At 32.1% G+C, this 19,644-nt stretch overlaps 1 protein-coding gene across 2 annotated transcripts in view; it reads right to left on the bottom strand.

Annotated features, from left to right (window-relative positions):
• Positions 1 to 19,644, bottom strand: part of LOC106640139 (uncharacterized) — a 520,358-nt gene that overhangs the window by 330,398 nt on the left and 170,316 nt on the right. For both annotated transcript variants that reach the window (XM_089595683.1, XM_089595692.1), the window contains exon 4: positions 9,041 to 9,604. In XM_089595683.1, the coding sequence (XP_089451809.1) occupies positions 9,041 to 9,604 (564 nt within the window). The remainder of the gene's footprint in view (positions 1 to 9,040; positions 9,605 to 19,644) is intronic.

Below are 19,644 nucleotides of genomic sequence, written 5' to 3'. Positions count from 1 at the left end.
GACTGTATCTAAGAGAATACCTGTTTTGATTTTTTTTAATAAAAGAATTAAAAATTAAACATTGATTGAATCATCCATATTGTTTAAATAGTTATTTTTACTTGACTAAAAAAAACAAATAAAGCTCACGAGCTGAATCCTAAGAGACCCACGAATAACATTACAATAAAATGGTTAAGGCCATACTTTAAACATGTTCGGTCATAACAATAATAACTTTAAAAATAATCAATTGCTGTATTTTTTTTTTTTCATTTTTTTCCTTTCAATTCCAAATCTGAAGATTATTATTTAAAATATAGTTTTCTAGAATGTTAATATACTTTAAAGATTTTGCAAAATCATTGATTTTATTCAGCTTAAACGAAGCTGTTAAGGATGTCTTGATGTTTTTTTTATCGTTTTCAATTTTATTTTCTTCGAAAATTAATTTTTGCTTATTTTCAAGACGTACGGGTAAATTTACTACTTTGGATTTCACCACAAATTGGAAACTCTTGCAATCTTCATGCTGCTTTTATTAGACTCAAAAGTTTACTATCAACATAGTTTTTAATTGCGTCTGAAATTTCATTTTCGGCATTATTTACTCTTTTTCACAAATGCTTTATCACCGCATTAATGAATGTAGTTATACATATGTTTAATACTTTATATGGATGCCCAGTACACAATATGTGTAAGACGCTCATATTTCATTAAGAAAAATTTGTTACATGGTATAACCATTGAATTATCAACCAGAACTCTGTCTTTGTTTTGAATTTCATAACAATGATTATCCAAAATATTATTTTGTCTCATGCACTAGGTATAACCATTGTTCTGTAACAATGTTACATTTGTGAAAGATTTACGAAATTTGTTGACTTATTCATCACTACGTTTATCTAAACAAGGACTCTGTAAATTATGAGGATCACACAGCATATTATGTGTAAGAAGGCTTGGGCGTCTGGTGTCGTATCAACTGAGACGCCCCTGCGGGATACTTATCATGTAAAAGATTATTCGTTTTTTTTTTCACATATACATTTATCATATAAGTGTGTCAACGAAATATCAATAATACGCGGAAAAGTCACTGGGAAATGGATATTTAAAAAATTATTAGTTTTCCTGAGGTACCTTGTGTAAAGATGACGGCCCTGCCACGATAAAACTGACAACACCGTACTCTCTTGCTCTCATCTGCTATTTTATACCTATACTTGTGTTGGACTTCAATCTTTATGTTTGTATGTTTATGTACGTACAGTGCATGCGCACTTACAATACCTGAACAAAACAATTCTCACGTTTGACGTTTTACTCATTGTTTTCTCAAAATTTAACGTGTTGACCCTATTTTTTTTTTAAAGTAACAGATTCTTTATAATTAAAAGTATATGTACCAATTCGACTTCTGGGCCCACAGCTTTTAATTGCAGAACAATAGTTAATTCAATTTTGGGTTCCATAAGGTAACGTGTTAAAATAACAAATTTTCACAAGTGATTTTCTCGAAAGTGAATGTGTTGATCTTCCTATTTCTTTTCCATAAAAAAATCTGGTGTACTTTATTTACAAAATCTCTGAATTTTAGAGCTAGCCAGCATTTTATTCAAAATCGCCCAAGCTTCCTCAATAACTAATTGTGCAAGATGTTAATTGTTATTGGGTATTTCAGCTGTTACTATTGCATTAATGTGTTCAAGGGTAAATAACTTATTGTTTGGATATAATGTTATAGAAAATGTGCATGTGGTAGACCAAGTTTCTGAAATTCTATAGTATAAATGTAAGCTAATACTTCACCAAACATATATTTGCAAGTAATATTATCTAAGATAGATTGTAATTTTTTATGAAATAATCCAGCTGTAATAGTTTAAATATCATTTGGTGAAGTAGTTTTAAAAAATTTGGATGATATAATTTTTAATTCTGTTTCTTTCAGATTGCATGTTGCAGTAAAAAATTAATCTGGTCCACCACATTTTCTTATTATAGCCGTAGCTTCTACTTAAAACTGTTGCATTCATCCAAGACCATGTTTATAAAATTTATTTTAAAGAGATTATTATTTTTTTTTTTTATTTAGAAACAAAACTAATAAGTAAACTTAGTTTTGAGGTACCATGGACAATCATTAAAACATTGAAAAGATTGCTTTTTTTAATTAAGTGCATATGAAATGATCAAATTTTGTACAAAGAAAAAAATACAAAAACAAAAACACAGTTCTATTGGAACTTTTGTAATGTGTGATTTATTATAATTATGATTGATATAATAATATAACAGTTAGTGAAATAATCAAAAATCAAAAAGGAAGCTTCCTAAAAATGTTTTTAACTTAGAATGACATTCTTTTTATGGGGGTTGGCTCGTGAAGCACGCAGAGTAATAGCAATATATACACGAGTTATATTACGATTAATCGAAGATTAGTTTTTTTTTTAAATTATAATCTTATCAAAAAGCATGTCAAAACTTTGACAAAAATTGTAAAAAATAATCCAACAGTCAAAAATTACAAACATTTGCATCAAATTACATACGTTAACTAAACTACCGAATTATAAAATGATTTTTTACAAAAAAAATAGTCACACAAATATATGTGCAAAAAATTATCAACAGCAGGATGTGTTGCTATTAAATTTTTAGACTCAGAACTTCTGAAAAATTTTTAATCACGTGTATACTCTAAGGATTCACCAGATAACTATTGAAAGAAGATTGTCAAGTGAAGTTTCTTATTTTATTTATCTCATGACAACTCTATTATCATTACCTCTCAAAAATTGAGCCTTGAGTATTAGTTGTGTTAAAATTTACTTAACGAAAAACGGAAAATCACTATGTTTTATGATTATAGGTACAGACTGACTTACAGATCAAATTACGAGAATTTTAGTCCATTATGACATGGGAAAGACAGACTTAATAATTTTTTATACATTTTTACATCGTAATTGAACCCATTTGTTTTAATCATGAGAGATATATTTGGAAAAGTCTAAAAAATGAATTTTATTAAAGTTTATTGATGCAATCATTCATAGAGGATGAATTATTATTCTTAAAAAATTTTAAAATAAAGGGAAAAAATCTGGAAACCTCTTTATACTGCCACCAAAATATATAACAAGTCTAAGATATATGCCGAAGCACAATTAGTGAACAATAGCTATTATAAGAAAATGTAATAGACCATAATTACTTATAATAGTAACGTGTAATTACAAATGGAAATACAATAAAGTATGTCAGATCCTAATTTTTAAAAAACATGAAAGTAAACGAAATTCTATATATTACACTTAGATTCTTTTGTTTTAAGTTACTATCAGTTTTCAATCATATGAAAAATGATATTTTCAATTGACTGTTGGCAGAACGTTGATACAATTTACGATTAAATTTTAGAAACTTGGCTTACTTCATGTACACATTATAATAACTCTACATCCTGTGAAGAAAATACTGCCCCTAAACAAACTAATACCCTTGTTTCTGCTGAACTTTGTTCAGGAAATACAGAACTTACAAAAGTAGTCATAAAACATATGATTTACAGTCCTTATACAGGACACAGTCCTCGAATAATTTATTCTAATTAGAAGTGTACGAAAAATTTTCCAAAACCTTTTGCAAGCGTAATATATTTGAAATTACATCCCAAATAACCAGTTACCCGCAATATGAAAGACTAAACTAAACTTTGACAAAAAATAAAATTTAAGTAGACAATTGAACGATTTTACCTTATGAAATATTTTTATTCATGAAATATAAATGTTTTAACGCTGTATGTTGCGCTTCAATTCAGATCATAAAAGATATTTATGACTACATTTATAGAGGTAGTGGCGGACCATACATTGAAATTCAAAAATTAAAAGACAAAGGACCAGAAATATTTAATGTAATAAGTAATAATATTGATGCTAGATACGTGAGTGCAGACAGCAAGAATTTTTAAATTGTGCTAGTGTCACACAGTTGTAAATTGAGCTGTCTACCTTGGAAACGCATAAGCTTGTATTCGATAAAAATAATTTAGAAAATAGTGTTTAATTATAAATATACAATTAACGTCCCAATTTGTATCTTTAAAATAAAAAAATTAATATGGTAGTTGTAACCTAGCTATTTACAATTATAAATTGCTTTTTTTTCTTGCAATACATTTACATTAGATGTTACTGAAACGAACAATTTCTTATACAACCCAATTATTTAACTGCAAAAATGTTCCATTACAAAGTAATGTCTGCTCGATGTGTTTTTTTTACGTTAACCTGTAGGTGGTGCCATCATTTTACTTTTGCAATAACAATTTTTGAAACTTTTTTTCTTGATTATTATAAACTGCTGAACAATAAGAACATTTATACATGGTGAAATAAAAAAAAATACATTTATAATCCATATTACCGAAATATTTTAAAACACATTGATTTACAAGATTTATTTTATTGTTATATGTACTTTTTCAACTATCCAAATTCGAATCGTTTTTACTTTTTTCTAATATAATTTATTTTTAAAAATAGAACCAAAATAAAAAAAATCATAATAACGTTGATTATAATGATAATAATAATTGTGATGATGATCATTGGAATAATGACGATAGTAATAATTTTAGGTCGAAAAAAAATTAATTTTGGTTTTTTTCATGTGTTGCAAAGCGAATTTATTCATATGAATTACAATCACTAATTAACGATATACGTGCCGTTCTGATCGATAACTTTCTGCCACTTTTCAGATAGAACGATAATTCCATCACTGTAGAATTTCTGAGGCTTCTGGGGAAAAAAGTGAATCAAGTAATTTTCGCAAGCCGCTTTTAAAGCCAATTTTATACCACTAAGAGAGTTCTGCAGAGACCGAAACAAATGGAAGTCAGCCAGAGCAAGGTCTGGGCTATACGGTGGATAAATTAAAATTTTCTTCCCAAGCTCCCTCAATTTTTACCAAGTAACTAAAGATACATATGGTCTAGCGTCGTCATGATGATGGACAGCGCCTTTACGATTCATCAATTCTGGCCGTTTTTTTTCATCGCCCGCTGCAATCCCATTATTTGTTGATAGTAGAGAGTTGAATTAATTGCATGATGAGGTTCGAGCAGCTCATGATAAAAAATTCTTTTCCAGACCCACCAAACACTCAGCATCATCTTCCTTGGCGTCAATACAGGCTTTGAAACAGCCTAAGAAGCTTCTCCGAGCTTTGACCACGATCTTTTTCACATAGGAGTGTCGTACTTGATCCACTTTTTATTACTTGTAATCATTCGTTTCAAAAATAGTTAAAGTTCACTTTGCTTGAGCAGCAAATCGTAAATGAAAACTCGGTCCATTAAATTTTTCTCTGTTAATTTATGTGGCACATAAGCATCGAGCTTTTTTTGGTATTCAGCTCTATGTAAATGTTTAAAAACTGTTTTATTGTCAATTTTTAGTTCCATAGCTATGTCGCGAGATGAAGAATGTTGATCTACTTTAATTTTTTTAAGAATTATTTTTGAAAAAAGTTTATCTCTAACATAAAAAATTTCTAGAACAAACATAAGCAAATCACTTTTGACACTTGCGTTCACTTAAACACTGATCACCATGAGGGTTATACAATATTTAATGCACCTGCGCTGCATTTTCCCCTTTTCGGAAGTAAAAAAGCAAAGTATGACGTAAACGACCTTCGAGAATCTCCATTTTCAACGCGCAGTAACTTTTACCCAAGTACAGAAATGGCGCTACTGTTATATCTACAATGTTCTGTGGACTGTTACCTTTCAAATGCGCTATAGTATGGCCTGATTGAATAAGTATTACAAGCAATATGCGACTTTGACGCACTTGGAAAGTCTCAATGGTATATTCAATTACATTACGTATAAATCCTTTCACATAAAACATATAGTCTTCTCAATTTACTTTACACAACTCTTTGTTGATGGTAGACCAGCTTATAATAAATAATTAATTTGGCAAAAGTATTGCTAGAATTATAAAAATTATCATGTTTTAATATTTTATCTTTAAATATAACGCGTTTATATTTTTGATTAGATTACTTTACGATAATGGATTGTAAAATAAACAAAAATGAAAAACTTTCTAATATTACTAATTTATTTTGAACTGCAAATGCGGAGGGGGGGTTGGCGCGTAGAGCGCACAGGGGGGCGTAGCTCTACTATTATACATATAAAAGTCTGAAGGCTTAGGAATAGCTACTTTGATACGACATTGTGCTTTTAGCTATATTTTTTTGCGTTATGTTTTTGAGGAAGCTTAACTCTTATTCGGAAGAAATCCCCTTATTTTGAGTAGTAAAAAATTGTTTTAGAAGTGGCATTAGAACCCCAGTCTTTTAAGATCTGCCGATAGGCATGCTACTCACAGAGTTATTATTTACCTTGTACTTTGTTCTGATTTGCAGATTATGAAGTTTCACTGCTGTATAAAATACTAATTCTGCGATATACGTGAGGCAAAATTTACATAAAAAGTGAAAAAAAAAATGTTTTTTTCTGAAAAGTTGTATCACTTTTTAAATAAAAGTTAAATTATTGTTTTATTGAAATAAACTTTGCAACAAGATACCTGTGCTTCTTGTTATTCTACGATGAAAAACAAAATTGATTGATTTATTTCTCTTACTACAATTTATGCTTTGTTTTGACAAAATTGTACTACTTGCTCAAATTGTTCGTCACTTAATTAAATTGCAAACCGTATATTTAAAAGCACTTTTGAACTGTTCAATTTCAATCAGAGTTTACCTGACAGTTAAAGTTCATATTTTAGCCACATCATAAACTACAACGCCTGTAGTAGATTGGACAATCGACGAATGATTTTATTAAGACATATTAAGCATTTTTATGAAGTATCATGATAAATATCAAATTCTATGTAATTTTATATACATACATGTAAGGATTTGTAAATATGTTAAATATATATTTATTTTATACAGATTCAATTATTCTTTTCATAGGTTATGTGTACTTAAAAATCGGGTGCATGAAAAAAAAAAACAACATAAGTTAGTTTAAATTTTCATCGGTGAAGTAAAACTGAATTATTTGTGACAAATATAAAATGTACGTTTTTACAATAAGAAAGAATTAATCGTCATTAATTTCCCTATTTGACTTACGTGCAGGTTTTTCATTAACTATATAACTTCAAAACAAAGTTCGAGTCAAGTTAATAACAAGAAGATTTTGATAAATAATCTTTTCAAAAGAACCTACAAAAAGCATTTGTACTAAATTTGTACTAAAATGAGGAAAACTTCGCAGTCTTATAAATTAGAAATTCAGGTGTTGGATAAAAAATGCTTTCTTAACACAGAGTTTCATTAGAAATATACATTTTTTAAATAAAATTGATTCAACAAAATTTAGAGACGTATACAAAACGTGAGTAAGCAATTAAGAGTTTCCAAAAATTTTCATGTAAAAATTAACATATTAATGATCGAAAGTTAAGTTTTTATGATTTTATTAAAACTTTAGCCTAACATTCGATATTTCTACCATCAATTCCAGAGGTATATTATGATCACATGCTCTGTCAAATAAATTGAATTGTGGTTCAAGTACTAAATTTCATCTGACTTGCAGAACTAAACAAACCTCTATCATACAGGTAGTACTCCTCCTAATACTATACATACACTATAGCATCCACCTTAAAAACTGTAATCACAACACACAACAGTTAACGAGTATTGCCATTGTGATAAGAATAATTACGGCAGTTTGCAGTATGAAGGATGTTTCAAGTCAAGAGTGATATAAAAAAAGTTTTTCCTAAATTTAATAACAGTCTACTTCTATTGACTACAAAAATCATGAATTAAAGTCACTTTAACTGTGAATTTACTGTAAATACCAAAAAAATCTGTATACAGTGCAAGAAAATAAGTATTAGTATTAGATATTAGGTGCTGTTAGTACAGTTATTTCTACATCACCAGTGATAACACCAGATGTGATACTATTTCACTAGATTTTTATGGTCAACGTTTACAAACTGGTATATGTGCGTGCACACAAGAAGTTTGATTTTTTTCAGTTAAATATATCAAGGGTCATATTTAGCACGTCATTATTATCTTATTTTTAATACAAATATTCGTGAAATCTGTACTTACAAGATTAACTCATTTCCATGTATTCACAGTGCATACTTTTTGGAGCAAGGTAAGATTGAAGTTTAAATGTTACAACACTTTTTGATTGACATTCACCTTAACGTCATTATATCAAATCAATCCTTTGATTGTTTGTATCCGAAAACTATCAAATATGCGAAAGCTGTAGAAACGTTTATCATACTGTTTGACTTAATTTTCATACTTTTGGTTACTTCGTTAGATGGATATAAGGCTGACAAGTTTCTCCAAGCAACACATGTCTTATAAAGCTATAGAAACTACCGATAGTTGGGGGAACAAGAGCATACGGAGAAAAGTATACATGCTGAAAGTAGCTATAGAAAGTGACAATATCAAAAGACACAAATTACCAACCGTACATATCAAGATTTCGAAGTATCCACTTTATACATAAAAAATTTTGATGTATCGCCACTGTACTTCTTGATTCTGGGTGTACGAAACAACATTTCCAATTCCAAAATGAAAATTTTGTACATGCACAATTCGTATACACAGTGGAGTGTAGAGGTACATCAGTGTGCTAATATCGCTGTCCCTCTCGAACTTACCTATACGTTTCACTACATATCCGAATCACGCATATCAAAATATTTACTTTGAGATTATAAATGTTAATTTTTAATACATCCAGAATTAAGAAATAGAGTGCTGTTACATCAAAATTATCGATATGTACAGGGTATACTTCGAGACTTTCCATGTGTACAGTTGTACTACGTGTTTTATGATGTGACCACTTTCTACATCTCCCTTTCGTATGTATACTTTTCTTTATAAATAGTACTTCTTATGGATCTCGATCGACAAGACGAGCCTGGATAAGCACAGAGGTGTTCCTTCTTACCTGAATTATTCAGCTGCTGTTGTTGCTGTGACTGTTGAAGGTGGATTTGATGTCTGAGAGCTTTGCGCTTGAGTTGCTCGGCCTTTGTGGTTCGAGGCGTAGGTGTTAGGAGCCCCAGCCCAGAGCCCGGCAGCGTACCCATACTACGCGAGTTTTCAGCGCGCTGAAGGGTCTCGAGAGCCCCCCGGATCCCATGCGCAGCCGCCAGATGCGACATACTACGGCTCATGCTCAAAGCAACAATATCTTGCTGTTGGTGCTGCTGTGACGACTGGGAGTGCTGCTGGGCTATGGGCCGCCGATTAGGCTGAGCCAGCTGGTCTAATCTCGACATGGAGTGTGTCCTACCTGGACTGTGATTGAATGATTTAGCACTAAAGGTACGGCCCGAGCTGACGCTTGGATATTCTTTGCTGCTATCTCGGGGCGAGGGTAACGTTGGCATCAGATCAGTACGTCGGCGGTTTACGTGACGCGATACCGAATCCCCACTGCTAAAGGACGAGGAGGCCGAAGTCGTAAGACCAACACCACCAGCATTGAAGTATAACTCGCTATCGTTACCTGTAAAAATCACATTATTAGCCTAGATGTCCGACGGAAAAAAGTAAGTAAAATAGCTTTTTTCCCTCAATTTAGATACTCAGCAGAAATCAGTTTATTTAGGTGCATTTATCAATGTCCTAAATTTGTTAAAAAGTTAACCCTCTGCTTGATTTTTTTTATCAAATAAAAAGTTCAAAAATTTGATTTTTTCTATTTTCTTCGTAATATTTCTTCTCAAATACATAAACTTATACATAACGTCAATAAAAAATGTGTAGAGCATTGAATTATCTTTAATTAAATTTGACATTCTTTACCTGCAAATAGCATTTCAAGTTTAAGAAGATTGTTTTTTTCAACTTGTAACAACTCAAAAATAAAATCATCTGCAAGCTTTAAATTTTAATGTTGCAATCACTAACATACTTGTAAATAAGTGTAACAATAAATTTAATACTTCGACGATTTATTTTTTTATAAAATTTTAACCATATGATGTTTTCAAAAAGTTTAGTATTAATGTTAATAATAAATATTTTTCAGTGTTTCAAGACAGCTGAAAAAACTGACAGTAACTTTAGATCCGTATTTGAAAGGTAAACTATTTATTTTATTACAATTATTATGATAATTTGTTTTTACCTTCTCAAGTTACGCAAGCCCACACACAAAAAAAATTTTTAGGTTCAACAGAAGCTAAAAAATTCACATTTTTTCAAGTCTGATTGATGTTTCAGTCGCTCGTTTGGTTGCTGCAGAGCTACGCTATCCGAGCCACCGCACTAATGTACCACTCTCCCCACTACAGTGCTGTCGCCAGTTTTTAGCACTGAGCCAAAATTCATTAAATGAACTATATTTAAATGGTAATCAAAAGCTAAGTAAGAACTCTAAATGACTTTTTTTTTAAACTTAGAGATCATAGCTCCAACATGTGTGAATTGCAGCTCAATCAGTTGCTAAACGAGTGCACATGAATTTGTCGAAGAAAAAAAACTGTCTTGATTCCTGAGCATACTACAACAACGTTTACAGAAATAGCAGCTTTTAAACAGCGAATAAGTAGCTCTATTTTGAACAACAAAAAAGTTGTATGATTTTTTACGCGTGTAAAATCTATCATTGTTACTCAAATCGTCATGAAATCGGTTGTAATTGATTTTTTTTTTTGTCATTTTAACGGGATGTTTGATAATCTTTTTCATTCTTGAAATCAGTACGATTTAGACTGGACGATTACGGAAGCTATAATGCAGTGTACAGTTAAGCGTCGAAAAAAAATTTGTTAGCTAAAAAGTCGAAAAGTTAAAGAGCAATCGTCTTTAAATTTGCTACACTTATTTATGTTAGTGATTTTCTAAAAATTTTAAGATTGCAGATAATTTTATGTATGAGTTACTGAAAAAAATTTATACTTTAACTTTAAACACGATTTTAAAGTAAATAATGGTATGTAAAATATCGTTAGTCATTTCATTTTGGATGATTCAATTTTGTACAAATTACCTACGGACAGTATAAACCGACTATTTCAATATATTCAAATTTTCAAACATTGTACAATCAAATGATTGTAATCAATGGTTATGAAACGATAGAGAACTACAGTTAGATGCCTAACAAGGTCTGTAGCAAAATATCAATTGCATTTTTTTAATGAATTTTTAAGCTTGAAAATTTAACTTGGTATATCGTAACTAAAATTGTTTGTGAAAACTGTGGCTAGGGTAAATATATACACCATAAATAATCTATATTTTAATAATGAGAAAAAAAATTAATATTTCAGTACTGAAACTTTTTTTTCCAAAAAGATTTGCTACTGAAGCAACAGTAAATATTTTACTTGATTGTTGTTTTAATTTAATACGTTAGACGGATTAGAAAAAAAAAAAAAAGAAAAAAAAAATAGAATGATGTATACCTTTTTTGTCGCACGCTTAGTTTTTCCCTAAATCGCAAACAATATTTTTTACGTTTCTTGAAATTGTTCAGACCGTTATGCTATTTTTTGATTGACGTGCAAACCTAATACGTTATTTGTTTTGTTATTTTCTGCCAAAAATAATTTAAAACCATAGTTTGCAATTTTTTTACAATTTTTAGGCCAGCCATTAGTCAGTTCTGTCCAATTATATAGCTAAAACAAGAGTGAAAAAGTCACACATCTGCTTAGCCCGCAGTTTGGGTAGTATTGACTTTTTTTTTAAAATAACTATAAACGATAGAATACGTCAATTTCAAGATTAGTCGCAAAATGTAATTAAATATATCCTATTAAACTTTTAAGTCAAAGTAATTTCAATAGCCTGTAATTGCAAATGAAGTGCAATTTATATGGATCGACTTCAAATCAACTTAGTGCAACATAGTAGATTATTAATATTTCAAGAACAGCGATCAAATATAGAGAAAAACAATATCAAACTGAAGGGCAATGCTGTTCAAAAATTTCTTTTATTTTACTGTTGACAACATTTCGACTGTACATAGGCAGTCCTTTACAAACTACTACATTTAACGAAAAGAAGTAAAATCATGCCTTGATCATTTATTTTATCTTAGACAACAAAATAACGTTTAACTCACAAGATAAAAAAATTTTATGACTGAGCAAAGTCAAAAATAATAAATATAAGTTCCAATTCTTCTTACTCACTGTACTTACGAATTAACAGCTATTGGAATTAACAGTATGCACCCTCGTGGACAACGCAGAAAATTGCGAGACTAACATGAAGTGCGCTATTTAATAAGAATAGTCTTCTATAAAAATATTTGGTTTTAATAAAAAAAATTTAAAACAACATTATACAATTAAATAAATACTTAATATGCTAAAAAATATACGTCTTACCATAAGAACGTTCTGTTATCACTGTCAACCTAAGTTGACAATTGTGTATGATACAATTGAAATAATATTGTCTTTTATAGGTTATGTAATGAGAAACATGTAATTAAGACTGAAGGAAGAAAGTGTGCTTATTCAAAAGATTTAAATTTCAATTTAAAAGATTTCATTTTATTGATTACAACATTTTCGAAAAATTTTTTGTGATTTTTCTTTTATTTGTTCATTCTTATTTTTTAACGGACAACTGCTTATTTTTAACTATCCAGGAGAAATTTTTCAACTACTTCTAAAAAGTTTTAATTTATTAAAATGGTAGTCTCAATACAATGTAATTACTACCCCTCATAAAAGCTGATGCTACATTGTAGAATTATGAGTTTTTTTTTTTTAAATACATCGGGAAAAAGAATATTGAAATAATTAATGGGCACACGCAATATTCTCAGAAAGAATGTGATTTTGTACTGCGTTAACTAGCATTTTTCATTTTTTTGTCGGAACTTTCTAAATACTTTTTTCTCACTTGGCCATAAGATAGTATATTCCAAACAAGTGCATGTTTTCTTATCATCCCGGAAAATCCTAAAATGATGAATATTGATTATATAAATATGAGCTTACTAGTAAAATTGTTGACACAGCAACAAATTTGCAAGCTTTTTCAAGAGACCACACAGATTTTTTTTTGTACTGTTTGATTTTTGTGAGAGTCTACTCTCTTAACTTACAAACTCAGCCGGTACGTAGCACTGATAGCTAAGTTCCGATTCTAATACAGATAGTGCTAGGGTACACTTACATAGATAAGATGCAAACACGGTACACCATGAATAGTACAAAAGAGATTGACTTTAAAAGTTTCAGGTAACGAGCACAAGATCAAGGATTATTCTTAAATTAAAAACTCTAGAACTTAAAAATGGTGTTTTGTATGATGTTTATAAACTGTGCTTGACTTATTGAAATTGCTCTTGCAGAATGAAGTTTCGTTATATAAACCATTTCAGATACTAATCATTGATAATGGAAAGATTCTTGATCTAATACTCGTACCACGTCAAAATCAAAGGTACGACCGTTATCATTGGTATGTAATAAACAGCTGAAGGCTCTTTTTTGTTGTGGTTAAGTAAAGAATGTTCCAAGCCCATGTGTATTTTCACGAAAGACAAACCTCAGAGTTACAAACATGAGGTCTCAGCTTTCTTTACTTCCACCCGTTGTGTGTATATAATTTTACGCTTTACCTGGATTGGAACTGATACATTACTGCCACAGTTACAAATCAGTTTCAGGCTAGGTGTGATGTAAAAATAATTTTTAATTAAGTTTATTTAGTATTTATATTAATATTTATTATGACTAACGCTGTATACTTTATTTGAAAAACTGTCAGTTTATCACAATGAAAACATCGAAAATTTTTAATATTAATACAATTCAATTGAATTTATTATATTCAACAGTTGTTAATAAATACACATGTTACTAACAACTTGCTTTCAAAACCTGAGAAAAAGAAAAGTTAAAGTTACTTTTTTAAAGGGATAGAGGTGAAATTCTAATTTACGCATAGTGCACGAAAGGGGAGGAAGGAGATTAGAAAATCGAAAAAATTGCCCACGGTATTGGAGTACAACCCTTATTGCTGATTGGAAAAAACTATTAACAGTATGAAACGTAGATGGAAAACGAAACGTAGATGGAAAATGTAATACTTACTAAGTTTTGTTTTACATGGTAATACAAAACCCATTTTTAATTACCATGTAAAACAAAATTTACTCAGCATTAAATTTTCCATCTACGTTTTGTTTGATAGATTTTATCATCAAGAAATAGATACTAAAAATATCAAGTTTTATTAATAGTATAATTTGAGTTAAACATAAACGACAAGTACAAGGGTACTAGAAGGGTCCAAGCCTTCACGCGTAAACTCTATACGCCCATGTTATCCAATATGTATTCAATATGCATGGATGTACAAAAAGTATGGTATGTAGAGATGTCGCGTGAAGGCTTGGACCCTTTCCCACAGATTCTGTAATATGTAATTATACTACAGACTACTACATACATAATAAATATTTTATCGTACTGATCTACTGATCTGCCATGTACATGCGGGAGTTGGATGCAAATAGACAGTACCGTGTGAGCGCGTAGGGCCACAACCCAGGGCAAGGAGACGCAAAGACGCACGAAAGCCGGCAGCGGTTTCGGCAACATGGCGAAGGGTAAGGGAAGACGAGGCTGGGACCGAAGCAGTTATGCGAGATTAGCAGTTGAAGGAGAGAGCCTGCTTGAAGCGGACTCAAGCAGCAGGGGTACAATCGTGGTATTCGGTATATCGCAATACATCGAAGCAGTCTCGTGGTTTCAAGACGTCAATCATTTTAAAGTGAATTTAAAATTGGTGAAGGTTAGGTCACGTTTGATCTCACTCTCGAAAAATCGAATACACACGATTGCACCCTTACTCTTGGTCGTAGTGTGGAGCCCGGGTCGTTCTATTTTCTGCAAAAGACAATGCCGCACTTGATTTCGAATTTATCATTTCAACGGGATTTTCGTTCAAGCGTTTGTAAGTAAAAGGGATCGTTTGATTTCGCTAACGACAAAAGTTAGTGGATCGTTTTCGTGACAATCCCTCGTCACCGAAGCAACAAATCTGTCGTAGTGGCTTTACAGACGTACTCGTTTTCATTTTCCGATCAAATTGTCTATCTTTCTTTATATTTTTCTCGTGTATCGTGTTACCATACCACTTAGCCGACATACCCCGTTCATCCTGCGAGGCATCCATAATTACATTTTTTTATTTTGTTGATTATTATCAGATAACATTTTGCAATCCAATAGGATATATGTGCTAAAGAGTAATATGCCGATATTAAAGTATTAAAAGTGAGTATAAAATAACAGATAGAAAAAGAGTGATTATCTATCTGAATTACTATTTATTTTTTATTTTCGCAAGCCCTTATTTTTAGCACAAGTATAGCATAGGATATTAGTTAAACATTTTGGTTTTTAACAACTGAGCGAAATTGTATCAATTTATTTTTATTTTACACGAGGCCCGAAAGAGAATAGACATTTTTTTCTGATTTATTCGTTGTTACACGTCACGCCCTGCTCACCTTACCGTCAGTAGCAAGACACGGCGTGTTATTGTTTTCTTTTACAATACTGAAGAGATGAGACGGATAGTTAGCAATCAAGTACTATTACTTTTCAACTGTATTTCCAGTACGTCCTCCTAAGAATGCATCATGCGGGTGGAGAGGCTTTTGTTTCTAATAACCTTCAATTTTTTTAAATAAAATGTGGAAGGTCCTCATTTTTAGGAATTTCTTCATTCATACGACATTTCTACTTTTTGATCAGCTGGTAACTAGACGCTTTTTTTTCACTGATGGCACAGGTTATCTCGTATCTTTCGTCCATTGTATCGCCAAATGTTAAAGAAAAATGTCTGTTTATTTCAGAACATCGTGGACAACCATGCCAGAAACAACCAAGAATCTGTAATACGATACCACGATGATTATCCACAACAATTTGTGGAGCGCAATAATCATCGACAACGATACCTTCCAGTGATCGTTTTTTTTTTGCATTGTCCAGCATGTTCGATGAGTCGATCAAGAACTCGCTTCTCCATCCAACACAGCCACTTAAGCGCTACTTCAGACTGATCATTTACTCATCTGTAACCTCTTGGTTGTAGAATACCGATTTGGTTTTTCTTTAAAAATTTTTTCGTGTAGATACGCATGTATGTCGAGGCTATAGTCGTACATTCAATGAAAGGATCTACTTGGAATTTTGCGAAATTTTTTCGATGAGCCACGCAAGCTACGACTTCCCTTTCTTTGAGTATAACCCCGGTTAATTGGTGGTGGTAACAATCGGCTAAAAATATTATCTGTACCGAGGAAACTCTAAGATTAGGAACCAACACACAAACAATGATTGTGTTTGTATGTCGGAGGGCGGGTTCGTTGCCCTGTGTAAAAGAGCGAAATTGCTCAGATTGCCGATTATATACAATACTTAAAAAATAATTATTATTAAGTTTCAAAATTTATTTGTTGAATAATCAATTAATTCCTGCACCATATACAGCAATTGTTTATTGATTACTACTTTATTGAATTCTCCTGAATATTGCCTTAATTTAATCAATTTGATAATTTAATATCTTTTTTAACTTATTCAATATTTTTCTGATCTAATATCCTTTTTATTTTATTCCTGTCCCTTTTTGGGGTCCAGATAATATTCTCAGTTTATATAAACGATTTCAAATCTTAACAGCTATTTTTCTAGTTTTTATCTTAAACTATAAAAAGGAACTCGCAATCTTACGTGGAGGGGAAGGTTTGCTTAAATAAGTACAATCAATTTATTTTTAATTATCTTACATTTATTCAATCATATGATTCTAAGGAAATTGTATCTTCAATTTTTACATGTATTAATTGTATTTGAGTAATCGCAATTATTTACGTTAATAATAAAAAAAAAATATATAATATACTCGATAATTTACTTAAAATTTATCCGCCCTTTTAAGAGAGAATTTTACATAAATGAAAATTTGAATTTTCCCTCCTTAATATCTCTGCTTAAACACGTTGGGTTAGGCTAATACGAATTTTTATTACAACCGCGGAAAGTTAGTGTTAGGTAACTACCTATCCGACCAAGTCACGTAAGGTTAGGTCGTTCTCAGGGCCCTTGGGTGTCTTGAGCACTGCTCAAGTCGTCGACCCAGGAACTTCGCCTAAGAACGTGGTCGCTAACCCTAGTGCCTCGACTACTTGGGGATGCGTCGTCTCCACGCTTAAAGCGGTCGAGCACCGAAAGTCCAAGTAGATACCGGTTAGTGGAAGTGTTACCTGTTGGTGGTGTACACACTTACTTTTCAGCTATCGGCCTTCGTACTTCGTCTCTTTCTCTCCCTTCGTGCTCGTCGCGGTATTGTACCGATGCACGGGAAAGTTCCAGGTCTGGGTGAGCAACGGATATACCGCGTCCCAGGCTCGCTGGAAGAGGAACTCACTTGCATTGCGCACTGGTGCCTTTTATGCTAACGTTATTTCCTTTTGAGTAGCAGGTTTTCCCTTCTTTGGGTGAACGCGCTCTAGCGTTTTCTTAACGTACTAGACACACATTCCCCGCGCGCGGCGTTCAAATTTGAATTTTCAAATAGGAATTTTTTATAAAATGAAATATATGTATATATAAAAAAATGTGTACTATTGAATTGTCTATTAGACGGATTTTTTATTACAAGAAAATATAATAAATAGAAGAATATAAATGTAAATGTAAAGCGTGTATTATAAATTCTAGGTAATAGAAGTGCCCCCTTGCAAAGCTAAACTTAAATTTTTACATCTTGTTTACAGTATTTAACGATTTCATGTTGAAAAGCAAACATATGATCGTTGGCTACTTGTTCGCTGGACTATTTCAAAAAATTTTCTCTTGCTTGTGCAGACATACCATAAGGAATATACACCTAATGGTGGTAGAGGACCGACGCGTCATTATAATGTCATTATGAACAACGTATGATTGATTTTCGGGTGTGTGTTGAAAGAATGTGGGAAAACACCCTTTGCAATACAAGGTAGCCCATACTCTTTGGGTAGACTACTTAAAGGCATGTGAAAATAATTTATACAGTCAATAAATTTTGTCTTCATAAATTGCATCAAAATAATTTTAGACCCATTTATAATGACGAATGGTGTCACTTGCTAGCTGTGTGGTCTAACGATATACTTAAAAATAAATTGTACTTCGAATCCTTGTGCATTATGGGCAATACAGACAACTCACTGAAAATATTTTTGATGATTTACCGCAAGATCTATTAATTTTTTTATCGGATTAATTCGAAAAATATATTTATGTACTCCACAGTGGTCGCATCTCGTTGAAACTGACACTTGTTTCAAATCGATACCAAAATCACAAACTTGTTTCACGATGCATCGATTTACTAGCTGTTGCGTCTAAAAATCAAAATACAGTACTACAAACGGCGCTTTGTTTTCAGACGTCTTAATGGACTGTATATGACAGAGATAACCAATAGGTAAGCATTTTCCACACGTATTGCAAAAAGAAATTCAACAAGTGTGTAAATGTTCTTTGTTTGTTCGCACGATTTCACAACGTATTCGACAAACTTTTTTTTTTCGCAAACAGTGGATAACTTATTTAACAACCCTTTATCCAAGTGATTTTTAAAACAGTTGTTATTCATAAGCCATCGGTTGCATGGGTCACATTTTTTAGAGTTGCCAGTTGTTTCACACTGTGGTGATTGAAAACATTTGTGACATTTATTAGAGCATTTATGATCTTCTACGCGCTAAAAGCTTTTATTACAACTGTGACATGGTAGTTAAAGCTATCACGTCACTATTTACCTATATTTTTGGGCAAGTCATCGGCAGCAACCAAGTCCTATAATAATGTATATATTTGGTATATAGATATATTCTTGACACATTATTTAATGTATGTTCTCGGTGCCGCAAACTACAATGCAAGAGGAGAGAAAAAGACGAAGGTTATAAGAGAAGTTGAATGTGTGTGAGGTATAGTTGAGTAAGTGTATGTGTAAGAGAGAGACGGTAGATGGATAAGCTCACGACGCGTCGGAAACAAACCAAGGGCCAGTTCGTCACGTCAAGGATTTAGTTTTGGAAACCTCCAACGATTTACCGATTTTAAGGAGCGTTGGAAGTTGTGAGATGCAAAAGGAGGGGCGTGCGCATCTATGCAGACTTACTGCATAGCGCAGTCAGTGTGGTGCGAGGCATCAGAGAGAGCAGAGCGTAGAGATCAGAGTCGAGAACTACAAGGAAGGTGCCATGTAATATAGAAGAGAATAGAGACAGAAACATTGAGAGAACCAGAGGAGGAGAGTAGCCAGCTAAACGAGAGGACAGCTGCCACGAAGGGAATCACCGGAAGCTAGCGGCGTGACCGAGCCACCGCCAAGACTAGGACGAGCCCCAGGTAGCGCAGCGCAATCGTGAGGATATTACAAAGGTACTAGGCATAACATACTAGAGTCAGGTACGGGGATAGAGGTATCCGGGTGATCCGAGCGAACGAGTGTGTGAGTACATGCGGGGAGAAGGTGAATGTTAGGAACGCGTGAGTGTGC

The sequence above is a fragment of the Copidosoma floridanum genome, unplaced genomic scaffold, assembly GCF_036245765.1.
Source record: "Copidosoma floridanum isolate Cflo_tuat_1 unplaced genomic scaffold, Cflo_Japanese_pri ptg000004l, whole genome shotgun sequence".
NCBI classification, from domain to species: domain Eukaryota; kingdom Metazoa; phylum Arthropoda; class Insecta; order Hymenoptera; family Encyrtidae; genus Copidosoma; species Copidosoma floridanum.
Note: the sequence above shows the minus strand (reverse complement) of the source record. Positions and strands in the feature narration are given on the sequence as shown.